The sequence below is a fragment of the Denticeps clupeoides genome, chromosome 7, assembly GCF_900700375.1.
Source record: "Denticeps clupeoides chromosome 7, fDenClu1.1, whole genome shotgun sequence".
NCBI classification, from domain to species: domain Eukaryota; kingdom Metazoa; phylum Chordata; class Actinopteri; order Clupeiformes; family Denticipitidae; genus Denticeps; species Denticeps clupeoides.
The window spans coordinates 8,718,525-8,742,001 of NC_041713.1; the positions used below are offsets into that span (position 1 = coordinate 8,718,525).

Sequence of the window (23,477 nt, forward strand, 5' to 3'; positions counted from 1 at the left end):
ACCACCGAGGGGCCAAGACGGAGAAGAGTCTAGATGAATGTCTTCCTTTTACCTTCAGAGATGGAGGGACCAGGCGAGCAGTACTGGAGGCTCGGAGTATACGATGTGCAGTGCAAGTTCACTGGAGTCAAGTTGTGTGACTGTGTTTGTGAGGACTGGCCCTGTGCCTACTGATGTGGTGGCGATGTTTTCACACATCTAGGTATTAGTTTTGGTATAGTAGGCTACAGTGTCAGTTTGATTTGGTTTATACAGTAAAAAGGACCCTGGTTTACACTCTGCCCCGGACCAATTTACCCCTCAGCCGGGGCAAGACCACTTTTTAAAAATAATTACATCATTGCCCATTTTCACACACTTACGTTTATGTGGTCCACATCAAAATAATGGTTAATAATTTGATTTTACTTCTAAATTCATTTCGCTTGCATAGAGGACAGATTATGTGAACAAAAATGGCTCAATTTACCCACTCCCCCCTACACTTAAAATATAAATGAATTCTTTCATATGAAAAGCCATTGCATGCTTTATAATCAGATTTCTCTACTTTATAACAGTGAGGTCGATAACCAATATTTCGCTTTGTTGTTTAATACATATTACCTAAGCAATAAATAAATCTTAAAATAATGATGATATTTCTATTTATATATCACCTGTGATCCTTTATACGAACGAAAAATAATGTATTCTTTACAAAAAAAAAAAAACTTCCGTTCTGTTTTATGAATACACTCACACACACACACACACACACACACACATCCTTGCGTGTCATCATCTTGCCAGGCTTTCTGTCCGTGTAACCCGGGAAATTGCGCTTTTGCCCCCTTTTAGTCACCGGCTGCACCGCAACAGCAGGGATTTCCCGCACGACGCGGTATAAATCCGGCACCTGAAGCCCGCCAGACATGGAGCTCCGCAGGACGCCCCCGATCCTCCCGCCGGCCCGCGTCCCCGCAGCGGAATGAACGCGCGTCTCGGTAAGTTGGAGCGGATTCCTGCTGGAACTTTCTGTGCGACTTGTGGCCGCGGTCTGGAAGGTCGTAACGCGGATTTTGAAACCCCGTCCCGCAGCCCTGATCCTGCACTGCTGCTGCCTGGCGACCCTCGGTCGCGGCGCGCCGCTCGTCCGGACGCGGAGGGACGCGGAGGAACAGGCCAGGAGCCTGGTGGCCAAGATACTGCGCGACATTCCTGCCGCGCACGACGCTTCAGTGACGGTGACGGTGAGTTGGACCAGTGGGACCCCCCCCACGCACACACACACACACACTTACATACTTACATACTCTTACACACACACACACACACACTTACATACACTTACATACTTACATACACTTACACACACACACACACACACTTACATACACTTACATACTTACACACACACACACACATTTATCTTGTTTATTTATGAGGTCATGGTCCAAAATAGGCAAACAGGTTTTTTTTTTTTTTATAAGAGTCGAGGGTAAAAGCTCTGGCCTTTATCCCACAGCTGGCAAGTGGCGTGTTTGGTGTGGTATCTGCGTGCAGGTGGGCTGTATATCTGTCCAGGAGTGCGTGTGCGGCACAAGTTAGAAATGTGTCTGTAATTGACACCAAATTGTCGAACTTGAGTCGCCACGTGAAGATCCGTGTTATATGTTGGCCTGCAGTGTGTAGGTTAACACGGCGTATAGACGAGCATGATGGGTGAAGTTTAATACAGGTAGGTCTGTAAAATTTGAACTGGTTACTTAAGAGCTGGCTAGGTAGATAGGCAAGTCCTGGCAAGCTTCTGCGCTTGGAGGAATGCTGCCTTCTTCTTTCTAGGGAAAGGTTCTGAGAATAAATGTGCGTCTAGAGTGTTGCTCCACATCTGTAAACATCCCATGACCACGCAGATGTCTTTCCCTTCTCAGGGTTTCGTTCTTCGACAAGTACCCAGCAACCTCCAGTTCATGGCGAGGTCCCTAGACATCCCACCAGCACCAGTTCTCCGGGCACAGGATGCAACTTTCACCAAGGTGTGAGTGTGTGTGTGTGTGTGTGTGTGTGTGTGTGTGTGTGTGTGTGTGTGTGTGTGTGTGTGTGAAAGAGAGAGGTTTTGGTTACAGCAAAATCCTGTAGGGCCTTGGCTGACCCGTTCTGCTCTGTGGCTTCAGGAGATGTGCCTTGAACGTATAGCAGAGGGGCTGCAGCTGCACCTGAGGCTCCTGGAGGCTGTAAGGGCCCGACTCAACTCCGCTGCGGTCATAAGCAACCTGGAGGCAAACATTAAGGACCTGCTGGTGCAAATACGAAAGGTCAGTGAAAAGTCATTCATTTGATGTGGGTCACACGGCGGTTAGTGACATGGCCTCATATCACCAAGGTTGGGAGGTTGCATCTCGACTCGGACCTTGTGTTTGGGAGTTTGCATGCTCTTCCCATATTGCCACGGGTTTGCTTTGGGTTCTCTGGTTTCCTCTAGTGTAGTGAATGATGTTTCAGGCTCTTTTCTTCATATACTAAGACACTGTTATCTGTGTTTCAGATGGAAGGGTGGTCTAGTACATCTAATGGAGTCCGCTCTACAGTAACAGACCTGTCCTCTCGGCTCACAGGGGACTATGAGGTCCAGGTGGCCGCTCACCTGACCCTCTCCCAGCTGCTCAGCTTCACGCAAAACGTCTCCCGCAGTCTGCACAACATCACGCACCATAAGGCATAATGCCTCTCACATGGCCACCGTGGGGAAAAAAGCTGAGAAGAATGGAATCAAGGAGATCTGGTCTTCTTTGGGGTTCCATGAATGTCCAGTTCAAGATTTGAGAAGTCTTGAGAACTTTCAGATGAGTTCAGACTGATTTCAGAGGTCAAGATGTCACCTTCACAAGCATATTTATTTCCTATTTATTGACACTGAAATGAAATGGCTATTTATTTATTAAATTATTTATTGTTACTATTTATTACCTTTTTTATCCATATATTATCTGTATTTATTAGATGTGTATGCATTCATTTCTACAAGGGCTTGCATAATCTCTGACAGGAACTGCTGTCTGTCTGCTCTCTCTGGTATTTGGCAGCAGTGAAGTTGAGAATATTTCCTTTCTTGATATCCAACCATTACTTGCTGGAATTTGAATCCTGGCAATGCACTGTTACCATGTCCTGACTTTATTTGGAATACATTTTCTTTGAATGGTTAAGGTTGAAAGTGCTGTTTTCTGCAATAAAACAGAGGTTAACCTTACAAGCCTTTAAGCCAGTGGTGTAAATTTTCCATGAAGATCTCTGTAAAACCCTGTGGGTGTATTTTTACGGCTGCACAACTTTAGCCAAAATGATAATCCAGATGATTTTGATCAATATTGTAATCACAATTTATAATCACGATTATTCATTATTTTAGGTAAAACACATGTTATTGCACTTTCTATTTTAAACAGTAAGTGAACAAGACTTTCAGATTTTTGCAATAAATACCAGACAGTCAACATTTTCTATCTTAATAAATGACAGGCCGGTCACTATGAAAATACTTAATTGGATGGTTTTGGAACCCCGTTCAAATATGACGGTGTTATTGACGCATGCTGGGAGGCTGAATGTGACATCAGGTGTGTATATCTATGGTGTATACATCTGAATACATTCGGGTTGCCAAATTGTTCATCCCCAAATGAGGGATACTTTCTTGCAGGTGCAGGCACAGCCGCGCCCGTCACGCTCTGTCACAGTTTGAGGTTGCCACTCAGTCTATGCTTTTATTCATCGCCTGGTGGTTGGTTATTAAAATGTAAATATCACCAACAACCATCTTAATTTAATATATGGCAGCCAAAAGGTGCTTAAAATTTGATTGATTGTGCAGCCCCAATTGCACAATTGAAGAGCAAATTGAAGATAAAGTTGACGTTGAGCTTTTATTGTCATTTCAGCTATATTACATTACATTACATTTACAGCATTTATAAGCGAGTGTGTTGGTATTAACACCAACAAGTACATAGATAGATCTGTCAAAGCAATATTTGCTCCCTTCAAGAAGAAACACACATTAAGAAGAGAGAAGAAGGTGGAGAATCTGAGGCATTTTGAATTTCACTTTTGTACACCTTAAGACTTGGGACAAAATCACGCCAGAACACCTAATCACATAATGTCTGCAAATAACTTGATGTTGCTGCAACACTACTGTAAAAAAAAGAGACTGGACAAACATGGCAAGAAGAGCTTTAAGATTAAAACCTCTGGTGACCAAAAAGATTATAAAGGAATAACTCAAATTTGCAAAAAAAACAAAAACTATTCTGTAAACTTGTTGGAAAGCGTCTGGACAAACTGCAATGCTGTGGCATGACCTTACAAAGGCAGTTTATGTCCTCTAGAGAGGCTGAATTCTGCAAATAATTTCATAAAATAAAATAACTGCATGTTGTGTTTTTTCATATTCGTATGATCTGATTCAAGATTTAAGTGTGACAAACAGTCAAAAGAAACCAGGAACGGAGCAATTACTTTTAATTACTTTTTTTATTACATATTTTATTTTACGTATAGCATTCATTACAGACACTGTTTTCCATCTTTTTTCCACCAGACTGATACATTCCAAGGAGACAATGAGATAACAACCCCTTCATCTGTGAGGAGGCTGTGACATCATTAACCTGAATGAATAAATTATAAGCTGCCGTGCCTCATCACTGACTTGGAGAACATGGACATTTCCAGCAGCCCATAAATGTATAACGTGTTGTGTTCTCGCTGCTTCTCATCTTTTTTTATTCCATTTTGCATTTGTACGTTTAGTAATGAGTGTTTTTTTGTGTTTATTCACTTTTGTTTCTCTGAAAATCTAGAAAAAAAGATTATTTGTGGAATAATAAAAAGATTGATTTCACATCTTACAACTGCAGGGTTAAGGTTAGGGTTGCGGTCAGGCCCCGGCTTTGTGTATGTGGAGCGCAGATTATGTTGCACACGTGGTCATTTGGCAACTCTAGTGTTTAGTGAGTGAAATCGATGTACATACAGAATGTAACGTAAAGAAATGAAAGAAAATTGGTTGTGGTGACCATTAGTTGACCCTAAGAATGTTATTCAGACTTCAGTTCTCCAAACAATGAAGCTGTTTGCTTCAGAATTCTTCAAATGAGTTAAAAGTGTTGGGATCTGAGCCACCCTTTACACAGATAAAATACATGATTTTATCTAATCATTAAAAAAAATAAATGACAGACACAAACAGAGACTCAGTGGGAGTGTTGACATGCAACCAGCATATCAAGCACGCGGAATACACCCTTTAATCACTGTTTTACACACATGTGACATTCAAACAATGAGAGCAGCACAGCAGGGCCTGGAAGAAGGAAGTACACATAGCTTATGCAGAAGGGGCTGCCCAGTCTTTCTGTCTACACTGCCCTGTTCGTCACACCCCTCACACAAGGGAGGGTTGGGCAATATCAGGATTTGGCAAGATAACCCAACAGAAAAGAATAAAATGGGAAATTCAAGGAATTTTTTTTTCTTTGTCGAGTGCATCAAGAAGTGGAGGATATGATGAGGTTGTTGCGCAACAAGGAGAAGCGAATCACCAGAACACACACACAAATCATTCAAACCAAAGGCAAATGTACTATTATGCCTTCTGTATGGTACTGAACATAGGAGTTTATACTCGGGTGGATAAATGTTTATGTGAGTGTAAAGCAAATGCTTTAAAAAAAAAATAAATAAATAAAAATAGGACCCAAAATAAAAGTTCAGCATGGCTGATGGGGAAATGTGACGAGAGCAGCCTATGACAGTGTACAGACAGCACAGTGTGTCAGTTAGCCCTGCACAGGAAGCCCAGCTTCAGGACACCGCAGTGTTCCCCACTAGTTTGTGTCTGGGCGCTGGGGGAGGACCGGGAGGCAGAGTCCGCCTTGGGATCCGTTTAGCTCTTCCGCTGCTCCTGGTCTTTCTTGCGCTGCTTCTCCTTCTGCTTCTCCAGTTTGTCCAAGGCCTTGCGTTCCTTCTCGGCTGTGGCGTGGATGTCTTTGATTTGCCGCTTTAGTGCATTGCGATCTGATGAGTTGATCACGCCAAGCCCCTGCAGGCAGAAAGGAAGGAATTATCAGTGTGTGTACTGGATGGATGGCAGTGAGTAGATAACAAGTTCACTGCTTGCAGCTTACTTTAAGCTTGGTCCCGTCCATCTGCAGCAGCTGCTCCCCATCAATGTCCTTGGCAGTGAATTCTGGAATATACTGCTCCATGTTCAGCCCTCTCAGCCACTGGCAGACCTGCTGAGTGCTCCATGATGACACTAGACATAGGGGCTCATCCATTGGCTAACCCCAAAACAGAAATATAGTTTAATTTCCTGATGATAACAGCCATTATTAAAAAAGGAATACACTTCCATTGGCCAAAAAAGTTGAACTGAATCACCTCTAGTTTGGATTATTGTTTGTGCAATGTCTCAGTGTTTCAGTCCAGAGTTGTACTGATTTTACACTGACATCCCAAGGATTCTCAGTCATGGCATCGTCATCAAAATTCTACCAAGGTTTTCAGCTAAATATCTCTGAAGGATTAATAAACTCCTATCTACCAACCTAGCTGACTTCAATTTATTGCCACATATATCCTGAACCCAGAGATGACCAAGCTAACCAGCCTAAACACTGCATCCAGGTAGAGGAGGGAGCAGTATGCATGATGGGTGCATCGTTTCATGCTCTTTCCTTCTTACCCTGATGTGGTCATCACTGAGCGACGTCAGTTTGCACTAATTTGTTTGCACTTCTTCGCACAATTTTTTACAATTATCCCGACACTGGCTACTAATCAGTTTACAGCTCATAACTCAATGTTATTTTTATATTTTATTTGCTTGATGCCAATCATTTTCCTATTTGCTCTCTGAAATTCAGGTGGTGTCATTTTTTCTGGCAGGACACTGTGAACCAGCAGAGGGCAGCCATGGGTCACCTCATCTGAGGACTGGGACAGGGTCTGGTATGGGTGTGAGGAGCGTGAGTCTGCCGCTGATCCGCTGGACTTAGGAGGGCTGCGGGGAGAAAACTCATCACTGAGAGCCGACTCCTGTGGATGAGGAGGAGGAGACAAGAAGAAGAAGATTGAGTTACATACAGAACCGAAAATGTGCTGAGGAAACATCTTCCCCGTATTTTGTGGAGCAAGAATACTGCTATACTAATGGATCAAGAACTTCCAGAGATTTACTGTCGGCTATATAGATCACACTTCCTGGGTTTCCCGCACTATGAAGCATTTCACCACCGTTATCCCTTGATGCTGTAGAAGATGACTGATTGCACACTCTGATATGATTTAATAAGCCTGTAACAAAGAGGCTCATTTTACAAGTTGTGTGCATGTGTCTTGGCCATAACACTGGAGAAACATGTTTAATGTCTATTGTGTGTGACAGCTTGCAGGAAAGTGGGATCGGAAATCGGATGGTATCATTTCTTGCAGATCAATGGGACGACTAGATTGCTCCCAAGTCGGAGATCAGCAGCACACAATGTTCACGTAACATTAATGGAACATTACTGCATCTGTTTTCACAGAGGAAAACCTGGTAGGCAAGTCATTAACCAGCCGAGCAGATGAGTCATTAGCATGTCTCCATTAAAACATGCATAATTAATACATGCAATTTTAAGATGTTAAGTGAAAGATTTTGCTCTCAGATGAATATTTATTGGTAATATGACAATGCTTCACAATCCAAAATTATGACATGAGCTAGTATGCCAATAGCATTCATGAGTTGATAATTAAATATAATTGTTTGTAAAGGCCAAGTTACTCTGATACTGTGTGTGTGTGTGTGTGTGTGTGTGTGTGTGTGTGTGTGTGTGTGTGTGTGTGTGTGTGTGTGTGTGAATATATATATACACACACACATACATACATACATATGTATGTATATTTTACACTACAAACATGTAATATGTATTTTAAACACTTTATACTGTATGTATTGTAACACAGAAAATATCAAGGATTGGTACTACTCTTTTTCTACACAATTTTAAATACTTAGTGTAGGTTGAATGTGAATGTAGTGCAGTGGTTAAACTTGATTTTATCATTTATCAACCAATCCAAATGGGCTATTTTTCCAGATGATGGTGCAACTAACAACTAATAGTCATAAGTTTTTCATGTATTGTAAAGGTCATGTGATATTTTAATTTACTCCTTTTCCATGCCAGATCATGCTATTAAAAGCATGACAATGAACACACTCTTCCCAAGGGAAGTAGAAGCAGCAAGGCTGCACAGAGGGTTGGAGGAGGGTGCGGCTGCTTCTTCTCCAGACGCATCCTAATAGGCTTGCTATTAGTGGACCATTAATCCAAACCAGGGGGCCTGCAGAAGACTTAATGGAAGCTCCGGCGAATATGCATGTGATGCAGCGAATGGGCCGAAAAAGGGTGCCATTTACCATCTGCAGCTCAAAATGCACTTAACTCAGACATCTTCTTAAATTTGCAGGAAATAAAGGGTGAGAAAGGAGTTGTGCTCTGTGTACAAAGCTACAATTGAGAGTAAAGCAGTAAAAGATTCCTTCATATCTTCTCTCTAATGATTGATTTTCCCATTTAAAAGCAGCACTGAAAAAAGTAGAGTGCGTTTACCACCAAATCTCCATAATTGTTTTGAATACAGACATATATGATGTCAACAAATGTGCATGTTAGCTGCCAGCATCATGCTTTAACATGAAATAATCTTGTATGAATATGAATTTTCTGTAATTCTTCAACTAAATACTACAAGGCAGAATTACATTTCACCAACCATGCTTAAATAAAGTAGCTTACAGAGCAAACCGATCACAGGGGCCGATCGCAGTTTACTGCAGGATGGGCACACACTGTTTTTGGTGTAGGATTTCCCAATCACGACCTGTTCAATACTAACATCCTTTACACAACGACCAAATGAGTGCAGCACCCTTTTTTAAATGTGACTGAAGCACAGTGCTCTTATATCACCATCTGCTCCTAAATCACAAAATCATTGTAATTAGCATTAGATGTAAAAGGGTACTAGATAGAAAAAAAGATCTCCATCAGACACAACGCCCAGCTGAGTCATGCCACCAACCTCACAAAATCAATTTGAACAGAATCAACAGCAGAGAGGGACCGTGGAGTCAAGTGAATTACCAGCCCACTGCTGTGTGGCTCTGTCAAGCAGTCCAGTTTCATTAAGCAGGTAATTGTTTTAAAGATTCAGATCATTTTGGTGAAATGATAGCAATACTATACAGACATGTGTGATTCCACTGAAGAACGTCAATTGAGGGAAATTATGTTTAATTAAAAAAAAACTTTGACAATTGACAAGTACCTAAAGGTGATCATCTCCAAAAGACTTATGAAGTGACCTTGACCATTAACTCCTCAAGATTAATCAAGATGTAAAGGAAATGATAGGATCATTGTGTATAAGGAAGATACTATGAGAAAGTTTGGTGATTAAAATTTTGGATTGTATTACCTGTGAGTTGGACTTGCGTGGGCTGTTGTTCTGTGAGATGAGCCTTGGAGAGTTGGAGGGGGTGCTATTGGAGGAACCAGAGCCACGATGGCCGTCCATAAACCAGGAAAAAGGCACAAAAGAGCCGGAGGAACGGGAAGGGCTCTCTGATGGCTCCCTTCAAGCCAGAATGCAGTAAAGCAATTAAAAGGCATCATAAATATTCAGTCATTAAAACATTATTGTTTTTTATATATATATCTCCTGATATAAAAATTTACTATGATTACAAGTTTATAAATCCCCAATACCGTCCCAATACAGAGACCCAAGTTTATGAAAATTAAAAAAAAAATGTTTTGATGAAGCTATTCATTCAGAATTGGTTAAAATACCAATAGCTTCTGTTGCCAATAGCTTTTATCCCAGGAAACCTCTGAGGTGTGACCTATTATTTCTCCCTGACTGAAACACATTACCCAATGCTTTTTGTTATGATTGCAAAGACACACAAAAAAGCAGCTGACTGAGGGTAAACCTGCAGCTCTCAACACATCCTTTTGCTGAAGGATGCTGATGACACATTTAATATGCACAGGGTCCTATTAGTCTGCAAGCTCAAGGGCTCCTGTGCTCTGAACTGCTGTGTGCTAAACACTGAGCAGATCTGAACCTGGAGGATCCAGAAGACACACACACACACACACACACACACACAGGGCTAGTGGTGGCCTAGCGGTTAAGGAAGCGGCCCCGTAATCAGAAGGTTGCCGGTTCGAATCCCGATCCGCCAAGGTGCCACTGAGGTGCCACTGAGCAAAGCACAGTCCCCACACACTGCTCCCCGGGCGCCTGTCATGGCTGACCACTGCTCACTCAGGGTGATGGGTTAAATGCAGAGGACAAATTTCACTGTGTGCACCGTGTGCTGTGCTGCTGTGTATCACATGTGACAATCACTTCACTTTAAAAAACTTAAAAAAAAAAACACACACACCGGCTTCCCATAGACAGTCTGTTGGTCTTGTCCTTCCGCACTCTTACATAAGAGCGTCGCAGCGTGACCCTGTGTGGAGAAATCGGTTTATTTATCAAGATGAGAAAAATTATCTATAAAATATCTTTTCGACTAACTGTAGCTCAGTGACTCACCCGAGGTCTAAGAATCTCCTTTTGGTTTTCTTGTCAAAAATAACAGTAGGGCTGCTGGGGTCAGGTGGGCTAATGTCTTGACTGTCGTCTGAAACTAGCACTGTGGAGAAGAAGTACAAACATACAGTACAGCAAACATTCTTATTAGTCATGAAATGTATTCATTCATAAAGCATGAATACTATATGCAACATAAATATAAGGCCCTGCACTATAAAATGGTAAAAGTTGCCATTGTGGGTGGAAAAAAACTGAACCAAAAGAGCACAAAGTCACAGGATCAAACCCCACTTACTACCATTGTGCCCCTGCACAAGACACTGAGTTGCTCCAGGTTGACAGCCATACTCGAGACCTGCCCTACATGAGAATTACACTCATAAGACTCCAGGCTCTTACTGGTACAGAGAATTAACATATTCTCAGCAGGTGGACGAGCTTCGGATGTTCCGATGTTCGGAACTCATATACAGTGTCAATATTTACGTATCACTGTCACCAACAGTCACAGTCACCAACATCGTAATGGCTACAGCTTCATTAGCCCACTAGCGTTATAATGGACATTTTTCTTTCTTGGACAAATATTTACCAACCCTCCACTGACACCAATTCCAGGATCACTCTATCCCGGAAGCGGATCCCTCTCTGTTTCATTCCTTCTCAAGGTTTCTTCATTTCATTTTTTCTAGTAGAGTTTTTCTGTAGGGCCTGTCAAAGCCCATTGAGACATACTGTATGCGGTTTTGGGCTACATAAAAAATAAATGATGCTGTTGTCCTTGACTTTCCCTGTAACTACTGACCTTAAGGTGCTCTGGATAATGGCGTCTGATAAATGGTACAAATTAAATGAAATGAAAAACAATATGCACATTGCATATATATAGTGTGTTGAATATTGCACTATATTTAGTATAAATCAGTTTACAAGTGATGCTCATGAGTCTTCCTGCAGTCCTACAACGCAACTCCACACTTAATTAACTAATGAAAAACCCTGATTAGAGCCTAAAATCTGATTAATCTGATCTGATAACAGTTTTAATTTGTAACTGATTGAAGTGCTATCCTCTGCCCTCAAACCTCGGAGAAGGTGCTTTGCGACCTACCCTCACTCTCCGGACGGCGTGCACGACGGAGGTAGACTGGTGAGCAGTCTGAACTTGGACACGATTTGGAGGGGGAGCTGGAGGGCGTGGGAACCAGAGCCTCCTGAGATGTGGTGTTGGTGAGCTGGCGGTAACGACCTTTGGTCAGGGACAAGTTGGTGCCACCCTCCTCGGGGGAGCGGCGCATGAGCACAGTGTCAAAGGAGAAGGCAGGGCTCCGGAGAGCAGGGGAGGAGCAGAGGAGAGCATCTGGAGAAGGGGAGGAGCCACGCAGGGCGGAGTGCTGTGGAGAGCGAACAGAATGCAAGGGGCTGTCCAGAGACTGCCAAACACACACACACACATACAAAATGACTTTAAATAACAGAATTTGCAAGGATACCCAGGTTAGTATGATTGCAGTTTTATGATTATATTAATATATTTATATTTTTCATTTATTGCTAAAGATGTAAACATTCATTGTGATTTCCCTTTACCTTCCATCTCTGGTGGAAAAAGACAGATATTCATATATTCTGCATCCTGTTTCTAGGTTCTTCATTTAGATTAATGGGTTAACATGAGGGGAGTGTAATTTTCCGCCTGAATCTTCAGCAGCCACCAGTTTGCTTTAGAGCCTGTTTAGTCAATATTAAGGATGAGAGCTTGTGGTGACCCAGTCATGCCACTTTGCTTCACTTCATACCACACTGTTGTTGGCCAAAGGTTGGCTTAATCGGAGAGAAAAGAATTAAAAAGCCATCAACAAACCCCTTTTTGAAAATGATAAGGAGTAAAGAGAGCAAGTAAAAAAAACAGAGAACAGATGAAAGACACCATTTTCCCCCTTATTCTGATCAGATAATCCATCTTGCACGTATAAGCCTACCAAGGGCTTTGTGGAAGTCATCTGAGTGGCTCTTTGAGTTCTTAGAGCCACTAAATGGATTGTGCGAGTATAAAGCCAGGCAAAAAAAATCTGTTTGCTCAGCTAAGTAATTGAAAATGGTACAAAATGAGCAGAATGGTTTTTTTGGGTTTGTTATTATTCTTTTTCTTTAATGTAATTGTATATATTATATTTATTGTATATATTATATATTTTTCCATACATCATGAAGAGACAGATAAGGAAAGACAGATAGATGACTTGACTCACCTTTCTTTCCAAGCTCTCATCACCTTCAGTGGAGCTGACGCTGTCACGGAAACGTGACCGTGATGGGCGGTGCCTCCTCGTCTTGACGGACAGCTGGGCCCGTCCTTTTTGTATGCTGTTATCTAGCAGCTCAGTTTCTGGAATGGCTTCATTTAGATCTGAGACCAGACCACAGGGAACAAAATGATGGAAAAATCACATCTCAATATAGATCACAGAAATTTTTATTTAAGGCCGATCAGGCCTGTCATCAGATACAGACCCGTATCCTTTCATAGTGTTTATGACTACATGCCCACTATATGAGAATTACCTAGAGGTCAATTCAATTATCTCACCCTGTCCATGGTATTGAAATTCATGCCCAGAGAGCAAATACAGATTACACAGTTGGTCTGAATAACAGGAATAAAGGTAGAACTGGTCCATTTTAATTCAACTTCCATTTAAGGCACATTGTACCAAGATCTATAATACAGAATTGTCCAGCTGCAGAATGAGGGCAGTTTCTTTCACAGACACCACAGACTGGTTTGGTATGGGAATTCGTGTGATCTGCAGACAGAGCAGAAGGATTTTAATACCAGTGCTGTCTAGGACGTGACGTATTTTATCAGCAGGCAAATTGCTCCCGATCAATACAGCCTGCCACAGGGCGAGTTCGCCATGAGTTACGCACCAAATAGCACGAGGCCTTCAGCTGATATGAAGCATCGATTCCTGAACTCTAACAGGAGGGTTGGTTTTAGAGGCTGGAGAACATACCCCGACAGCTTTGCTCACCTCTAATTGCTGGGAAATATTACAGCAGTAAATAATCTCTGCAGTGCAATACTGTTCCCAAATGTAAAAAATTGCATAGTATTGCACATATGGGAGAATCTGAAGAATAAACACATTCTCAGAGAGTCTAACAACATAAACGTTAAAAGGTAAAACTTTAAAAGCGATTGAATGTACGCCTTGTACTCAGTTTCAAGCAGGTGTGTCATCCTGCTGCAAAAGAAAGAAAACAGCCTGGAGAGAGAGCCGATCGATTGTGGAATGAATCATCAACATGCAGCACCTCCCCCACCCTACACACACACACACACACACACACACCTATATGAGGTAGAAAGAGAGAAACTGTCAGAGGGGGTCCAGTTCAGGCAAAAAAAAACCTACTTTTTTACTAGATGACGGACAATAGAACATTATTTAATTTTCAGCAAATCCATGATGTTTTTCGTTTCGTGACGGGAATGTGAAACTTTGAACAGCGCAGTGCATTCAGAAAGTATTCACAGCGCATCACTTTTTCCACATTTTGTTACAGCCTTATTCCAAAAGGGATATAAATGCATTTTCTCTCAGAATTCCATAATGACAACGTGAAAAAAAATCACTTGAAGTTTTTGCAAATTTATTAATGTAAAAAAAAACTGAGAAATCACATATGTATTCACAACCTTCGCTTAAAACTTTGTCGCTGCACCTTTGGCAGCAATTACAGCCTCAAGTCTTTTTTAATATGATGCCACAAGGTTGGCACACCCATCCTTGGCAGGTTTGGCCCATTCATCTTTGCAGCACCTCTCAAGCTTCATCAGGTTGAATGGGAACCATTGGTAACAGCCAATTTAAGATGAGATGTTCAATCGGATTGAAGTCGGGGTCTGGCTGGGCCACTCAAGGACATTCACACAGTTGTACTGAAGCCACTCCTTTGATAGCTTGGCTGTGTGCTTCGGGTCGTTGTCCTGCTGAAAGATGAACTGTCACCGCAGAGTTCAAGAGCTCTCTGGAGCAGGTTTTCATCCAGTATGTCTCTGTACATTGCTGCAGTCATTTTTTCCTCTATCCTGACTAGTCTCCCTATTCCTGCAGCTGTAAAATATACCCACAGCATAATGCTGCCACCACCATGCATCACTGTAGGGATGATATTGGCCTGGTTTCCTCCAATCGTGACACCTGTCATTCACACCAAAGAGTTTAATCTTTGTGTCATCAGATGAAAGAATTTTGTTTCTTATGGTCTGAGAGTCCTTCAGGTGCCTTTTGACCACTAAGGATTGCTTCCCTCTGGCCACTCTACCATACAGAACTGATTAGTGGATTGCTGCAGGGATGGTTGTCCTTCTAGATGGTTCTCCTCTGTCCACAGAGGACCTCTGGAGCTCTGACAGAGTGACCATTTGGTTCTTTGTCACCTCCCTGACTGAGGCATTTTTTCCCCTGATTGCTCAATTTTTCTGTAACTTTCCAAAGATTTGTGCCTTGAGAGAATGTACATACTTGTGTACATGTGATTTCTCAGTTTTGTAATTTTTAATAAATTTGCCAAAGCCTTGAGTAAACTTTTTACAGATTGTCATTATGGGGTGTTGTGTGTAGAAGCCTGGGGGAAAAAATATTGAATCCCTTTTGCAATAAGGCTGTAACATGACAAAATGTGGAAAAAGCTTCCGGATGCACTGCATAAGGAGATATATGAAGATCTACCATGAGGCAAAAACAGCAAGGACTCAGGCCTAACAGCCACGGCACAGTTGATAATCACCATTATGTAGCCTTTGGCATTACAAATAAAAAACATGATATTAGACTGATATAAAACAACAATAAATCAATTAGAAACTGTTGAAATCAGCTGGGTAGATAATAAATGTTGTATTTTTCAGAATGAGTGTTTTTTCACTTTAAGCTCATTCTGTCCACAATGTCAAGGCTCCATTGGGATCGGTGGTAGCTACACAGCTGTGTGTGTGTATTAAGAGGATGAGAGGTACTGTGACAGACAGAGAGATTTCTCACACACCCCAGTCCGGAAGGTCACCTTACCACCCCTCCCTCAGCGAGCACCTTGCTGCACGTGTCACTCGGCACGTTCAGCCTGCTCGGCATGCTGGTAGATGGATGCTTCTCTGCTACAGCCACTCCCTACACTGCTGGTCCACTCCAACACAACACAACACAAACCTGTCAAAAGCAGAGCGCGTGTCGACAGATCTGATTTAGTTCAGACCTGAATTATTTTGTTTTTTCAGGTGCTATTTTCAAAGCATGAAGAACATCAAAGCCTTAGATCGTTCCTCCTCTTGCTTTGCCTTGTTGTCTTGTAATGACAGCAGAAACAAGTGTAAGGCTGCTCAACTGCTTCCTTGCACAGACCTGTGATTCCTCCTGTGAGTCCAGCATGGGACAATGTTCAAATAACACACTAGCCATTAAACAACTGACTAATGGGTGAAAATGATTTCTAACAATGAGGAAAAATTATGTGACAATAAGAAAGATGTGTCTACAGTTCCTTGAGAATAATTTTTAACTCCAGGAATCAGCACCATCAACATGGAACTGTATGAGGCTGTTCAATTAAATTTTTGGTCCCATGGTGGTATATAGACAGATCGAATAAAAACCAAAAATACAAAGATTACAGATTGCTGAGATAATGCAGTGCAGTAGAAAATAGGTAACAGTTCAGCTGTTGTTGAAGCGTGATGGGAGTCCTTACCCTGGCGCCCAGTGTCTCTGAATGGGCTTTGGCAGCAGTGAACCTGGGTAACAGGACTAAGCGGTTAAGGTGGCAAAAGTCAGAATGACAGGAGATGGTGTTTGGACTGATTTGATTACATTTGTGGGTTCCATTTCATAGCACAACACATTACATGGAAGAAATGGAATCAATACCGAAAAGTCTTCATTGGCGTTTCCTGTCATTTATTTATTTATCTTATCACACCTTAACGGTTCGTCATTAGAACCTTCCTATTACGGATCTGGTTCCTTACACACACTGTGTGTGTGTGTGGTATATGGCCTGCAAACTAGTGATAATATTACAGAGTAGGACCTATTGGATACAGACAGAAAACTGAACAGGAAATCCCACCATTGTATGTTTGGCAGCACAGGGGTCTCATATATATTCACAATACAGGCAGTCAGGACAGAGATACCAGCATAAAGACTTCTTTTATATCCTATCTGTTGGGAGAAAGGGAAAAACTGCCTGTATGTCAGCACTTCTTCTTGGATATGATTTATGGATGCTGGCCTAGATCTTTAGGTAATCGAAGCCCACAGAGGAAACGTTTCTGTTCAGCTTTCTCTGTTAAAAAGGGACTGCATTAGATGAATCCCCTTGTGACATTTTTGCCCAATATTAAGACAGGCGTCCTTGGTAATCGGGGGAGACAGACGAGCCTCACATAGAGATGTAGCTCTTCGTTCATGCAGATCAAACTGAGCGGCATGAGCGACGGTACGCGAGGCACAGAGGCCCCTCCCTCGATCAACCGGCCATGCGTGCTCTTGACCAAGGCAAATCCTTCCGGCATTGATCGTGACAACAAATGGGTTAGTCTGCAGCCATTAAGCAATGATTATCTGACGGTGGCAGGTAAGCAAATATGGCCCCTCGCTGGTCACACTTCAGAGCGCACTTGCAAGAATAAAGCCTATCGGTGGTCAATTAACGGCCAAAGGACATCACCACTTCTCAGGAAGCTGTTGCTGAGGGCATGAGCGCCTTCTGAGAAGGCGGATGCATCTGAAGACTAATTATGATTGCGGCGCTGCCCCCAATGTGTCAAATGACTGCTTACACGGCTAAATTGGTCTTCATTTACATAAAAACCCTACCTGGCAAAATTAATTACTTCAGGGCTGAACTCCTGTATGGCACAAACCACAAATAATTTTTGTGTTCTAAAATTATGCATACTTTATAGAAGAATAGAAGGGGACAAGATAAAAATGGCTTGCGCTTATATTGTTTCCTAAATAAACAGGAAGAATATGTGCAATTAAGTGCACTTTAACATGTTAAAATATGAACCACCTATGGAGGCCTGTGCCTGAAGCACTGGTTGGGTATGGGGGATGGTGTGAAAGGGAACAAAGAAATAACTGGTGGAGCATAAACCAGACCTGAGAGGGAATATATAAGCATGCACGCATTCAGGCTTCCCCTCCCCCCTCCCATTACAACTCAGTTGGCTGGTCCCCTGGGCAGCATTAAATATTGACCATAGTGTGACCCCTGCCTCCACCTTTCACACACAGCACTGCAGACCGAGGGCCACTTGACTGATGTGAATCATGGTCTCTCTACAAAGATTTGATAAATCAGGTAATATCCCACCAAATTGCACAGTCTGTCATAACTAGATTTTGTCTTTTTTTTTTTTTTGCCATTGCAGAGTTTCGTTCCTTGTGCGTTCCTGTTATATTCAATATTCTAGTCTTTTGCTACCATCTAGAGTTCCTTTCAAAACACAAGTAGATAGAAAAAAACTTATCAAAATGGTTAAATAAAAGTAATAACAAATGGCAGGTTTAACAATCTGATCTGCCTTGAGAGTGTATCTCACTTCACTTTATTTCATCTTGAATCAGGAGCAGTGAATGCAATCTGACTGACCTACAAACCCCCCCAGTCACACAAACCCTCAGCTCAGCCTCAGTCACACAGACAAATCACACATTAGATGCTAAATGAAAGGAGAAGACACAAAAATCCTCCATCATCTCTTGCATTATATCCCTGTAGTCAACATAGTATATTGAAAAGATAAAAATGTAAGTAAAGGCCAATTGAGAAGTAATTGCAGCGTGTTATCATATATTTGTGACGATGTATGTTATTAAACCTTGTATCCACATTGCTATTCCTGCTTTATCCACTATTAATAATTTTGCTTGTATATCAGCAAATTGCACTTAAAGGGGGCAGGATTGAGCACATTAGCATACCTTGGCTGAAATGAAAGTGTGAGTGGACAAGATGCTTGCAAGCTTGCCAAAGTCAGTACACTGGGAAGTTGGACCTGACACCAGAAGTTGGTGAAACAGCTGAGTCCACACATTACTCCTGCAGTGTCTTATTCAGAGGTGGGTGACTTAGGTTGACTATTCAACAAGGTGTGTTTGGGCACATCTGATCAGGCTCCCCATGGTACCCATGGGCAGTGATGAAGGCACCACACACACACACACACACACACATCATTCTGCTCTGTAGATTCTGTGATTATAAAAAGGCACGGGTGCATTATGAAGGCTGAACATGCATAAACATGATGCTCAAAAGTGTAATAACCCCCAACACAATTAGCACAGTTCCATGTGTAATGAGAATGAGAACTGGCGGATTGAGCGAGACAGAGACAGAGACAGAGAGAAGGTGGTGCAGGTGACTCACCGAATACATTTTCTGTCTCCTCGAGTTGTGTGGCAGACATGGTGCAGCAGGCACTAAAAGAAAGATGAACAGAAAACTGTAAGGAGAGAGTGAGCATGAGACACTCAAGAACACGCTGACAGGAACATTACGAGTAGAAGCCAAGCATATTTTCTCAGATTTAACCATTTTAGCTACTGAGACCAGTGTGTGTCTAATAGAATTCTTATAGATTTGCCGTATTACCATGCCCACCTCTGCTGCAGACAAGTTTGCCACTTTAACTCTACAGCCCAGAGGCGTGAGTGGCATATAGGCCTAATTCCCCAGGACTGCTTGCTAACGCTAATGCTAACACTCGTACATCAGACCTTAAAATACACCAGACGATACATACATAGCCCTACCAGTGTACAGAGTGTGGGATTAGATGTTCAGATACATCAAAATTTTAAACACGTCATATGGTACGTCCTGTGGAGAAGCTCTACTAGTGTGTGTTGGGACAACATTGTTTTACACTGCATATCTTAAAAAACATGATACATACAGGAAAAAAGCCCTACCACTGTATAGGTTGTGGGAGGAGTGTTTTCACAATTGTGAAAACTTAAAATACACCATAAACTTATAGAAAAGCCTCATAAGTGTTCCCATTGTTTCCACATGCTTCAGATTATACTAATGTTTATGCTGTACATAATTATTATGCTGTATTTCTGTTTCCTTTGACCTTGCTTCACATAGATCACCTTGCCTGACTCTTCTCTCAGAATTGCCCTTGCCTGTCTCTCGTTTTGGAACCCGATGTTGCCAACTGATCTCCGGGCCCATAACTATTCTTCTGCCTTGTCGTCAGATCCTTCAGCCTGTGCCGTTGTCAGCCTGTGCCGCTCGTAGATCAAACATGTCCGCTCATGTGCCTTCTGGCCCAGGCCCCGACATTTTATTTATTCGCATCTATGGACCAGTCATTATATATATACTGACCTTTGTCTGTCCATTTTAAGTAAATTAATCATTTTTGACAATTTACAACACAGTGTTGCCTAAACTATTCTTTAATTCAGATTTGGGCCTATTCTGTTCTGTTATATTCTAATCATATTCTAATAATAGGGTGGTAGTAGCCTAGTGGTTAACACACTTAACCCTAAGTGTCTCCAGGGGGGGACTGTCCCTGTAACTGCTGATTGTAAGTTGCTCTGGATAAGGGCATCTGATAAATGCTCTAAATGTAAATGTAATCGTTGTTGAAGGTCATATAAATAACAATATATATTTGTATATATCTTTATTTGTGGAATGTAGATGCACAATATATTTAGGCTGCTTTTCTTGTTCATTCATTACTGTGACGTTTTTCAAGACTGACAACAGGGGCAATATCTGTGCTTGTGCCCAGTCGTGTCACCACTGAACTGTCCCAGGTCAGTTCTACCAGGCACTGCTCTCTGGAGCATTGACCTTCCCCAATTAGGTCTGGTTAACAGTATGTTAAAGGTGGGTTTCAGTAAAACTTTTTACCCATTCCCCTCTTCACTCAGAGTCGCAGCGTAAAGACGTCATACATTCCTTCAAACCGTGCAGGTGCAGATAAAAAAAAAACCCATCAAACTCTGGCCAGTTAAAATCTTTCATCGTGTTTTATATACTGACTAATACACGTCCATAGAGGATATGCAAGTTCAGTTTTCACAACATCTTGACATACATTGGTGTAAGAATCTGTGTATTATCAGGATTGTCTCACACAAGCACAGTGCAAAATACGGGGTTTAATGCCTGTCCAAAATGGTCTAGGAAGCCATGTAATCACCAGATTACATGCACTAAAATGACTTAGTAAATGCGCCATGGTAAACGTATCTGTGGTCAATATCTAGCCTCACTAGTAATAAATCTGCAACCCCCCCACACCCCTTGCTAGCCCCCATCAACGCGCTCCCATTGGCATACCTGAGCTCAGCTCAGGCAATCCTGTTTCAGCGTTGCTCGAATGATTATTCATAATCCATAAATCTTGGCTGAAATCCACTTCAATTTACTTGGTTTTGTTAAAAAAGAAATAATATAACTGTTGCACAGATTTCAGGTGAGCAGGACGTAATAAATTCTGTGGTAAGGGAGATTTTTAAAAATCTGCTTTAGTCATATAGTATTTTAAAACTGTCTTAATGACATGTTAGGGTTCAAGCGTCATGGTGGAAGGAGATTCAGTCACAGACAAATGTGTTTGTCTACAGTGGGTTTCTACAACCATGAGAGTTTAATGAGAACATAATGCCTTTCCTAATGTAGCCGATCAGAGCAACAGCGTTCCATCAGAGGAGGCCATAGCTTTGGGGGCGAGGCCAAGAGAGGGTGCCATCTGCTGCCCACCCCCCGCAGGTCTGGCGTCCATATGGGCCCACTGGAGCACGGGACGCATCGTCTGTGTGTGGGTGGGTGTGCATGTGTGAGAAGGACACAGCCGAGACATGGTATGTTTGTGTGTTTAGCCACGTGACGCGTGCATTTTGTCTCTCATCTGTGGCACCATGTAAATGTTTTTGGAAATTTTTTATTCTGTGATGTGTGTTAAAGCTGAAAACAAGCCAATGTCATTCTTATTAATGAGGGTCCAGATTGTCATAACAGGTGAATAAATGCTATCTGCAGAACATGACTCTTCAATTGGCATAGTGGTTAAATGTGTGTTAAGAATCAAAACAAATGATCTTTTACACTTTTTCTGGTCAGAAATGCTGATAAAACATTTGAATTAAAATTAGAGGGCTTCTGTGAATCTTTAAAAAAAACATCTAGCATCCATTAATTCTCATTTTGCCATAAGGGTTGTAAGTCTGGGCAACTCATTTTCCTTTAAAATGATTAATAACTACTTCCAGGTAACAGGAAAACTTGGTATATCAGCCCTATGGCGGTTTCCTATTTTCTCAGCACAACTGCAGATGCATCAGGTCACGTGTCAGAGGTCCAGAGGGACCTGCAACCACCTTCCACAAATGACTTATCAGGACATAAATATACAGCAAGGAGAGGATGGGTACGGAAGCAATATGGCCTGTCTGTCCCCAGAGGACACCTTCAGTATACATGACATCCGGCACGGCTCTCTCCCCATCCCACACGTATGTTCAAACACATACAGCAATGTGGTGGTGGTCAGCCATGGGGCAATAAAAAAGGTGTGATGAAGCCATCCACCCCCACCCTGCCTCTCTGAGACAGTCATGTGGTATTATGGGCAGGCAACCTTCATAACGAGGGGATTCTGATGGATGGAGGATGAGATGGAATGAAGAACGGGCCCCTAATCAGATCCCGGGACGGGCAGGAGGCCAAAACTGCTAGGAAACCACACACAGCAAAGAAGGAAGGGGGGTGGGAGCAGGAATAACAATGTTCGCCGTGAGCTTGGCTCCATTGATCTCCCGGCTGTGCCAGAGGTTGGGCTAATTGTACTTTCTGGATAGATGGCGGAGGACAAGGAGTTTATGGCCGAGCACAAAGCAAAAACAAGGGGGCCAGCATTGCATTTTAACAATTCAGGTGGGGGAAAAAAGACTTTAGACAATGATGTTACTGACCAATGAAGTCTCAAAGGAGTCAGACATGTAAGCAGGTAAACCACCTAGCTGGTAAAGGTAAGTTATGGAGGTGACAAACTGGTCCTGGGTTGGGTGTGTAGGAGTGAAAAACTGTCCATCCACAGGGAGGGGACAGCTCAGCTGTCACTGACACATCAAACAGATATAAAAACAAACACACAGACCCAGACACCATCCCAAACAACAGAGAGCTTCGTCAGAGAAGCCCAGAAAAAAAAGGGGTAGAGATGCAGAGACATAGAGACACGGGTAATGAGAGTAGAAGCAGAGAAAAACAGAAATGGGTGATAAGCAAGGAAGGGGGGACATAAACAACAGACGCAGCTCAGGGAAGAAAGCGGAGCGAGTAAGAAGTGGGGGAATTTTTTTTCTAGGCAAAACATGATCAAGCCGGACATTACAGTAGAGGACGAGGGAAGGAACTCACCTTAAAAAAATCCCTCAGCGGACCAAGGATGACGGCCAGACGTCGCAGCAGACTGGCATCACCCGGTCTCCCCGAGATGCAGAACAGGGCTTCCAGCTCTCAGCACGCAGCTACGCAGGCTCTGCCCGAGAGCACCACCAAGGACAGCTCCGAGAGACATAGAGACGGGAGGGGGCGGGCATGGACGAGGGAGTGAGAGGGGGAGGAGAGCTGAGAGACGGGGTGGGCGGGAGGGACTGGGAGAACGGGTGGGTGAAGGAGAAAGAGGCGGTGATGTCAGTGAGAACGGAGCCCCTATGCATTCCCTCACCAAAAAAGAGACTGAGATGATGATGATGAGGATGATGATGACCACCGTAGTG

General features: G+C 42.6%; 1 protein-coding gene across 2 annotated transcripts; it reads right to left on the reverse strand.

The window, feature by feature from the left end:
- Positions 1-4,496: 4,496 nt before the first annotated feature.
- On the reverse strand, positions 4,497-23,260 carry samd14 (sterile alpha motif domain containing 14). 2 transcript variants are annotated; one of them, XM_028985145.1, is made up of 10 exons: positions 23,116-23,260; positions 19,096-19,148; positions 12,903-13,060; positions 11,762-12,044; positions 10,651-10,750; positions 10,496-10,564; positions 9,520-9,676; positions 6,970-7,083; positions 6,171-6,326; positions 4,497-6,085 (listed from the first exon to the last, which is right to left on the reverse strand). In XM_028985145.1, the coding sequence occupies exons 2-10, from the start codon at positions 19,133-19,135 to the stop codon at positions 5,930-5,932; spliced, it is 1,233 nt and encodes a 410-aa protein (XP_028840978.1). In that variant the 5' UTR covers positions 19,136-19,148; positions 23,116-23,260; the 3' UTR covers positions 4,497-5,929. The 2 variants fall into 2 exon arrangements, with proteins under 2 accessions (XP_028840978.1, XP_028840977.1); XM_028985144.1 differs by having other exon boundaries at positions 11,762-12,083.
- Between the last annotated feature and the right edge of the window lie 217 nt (positions 23,261-23,477).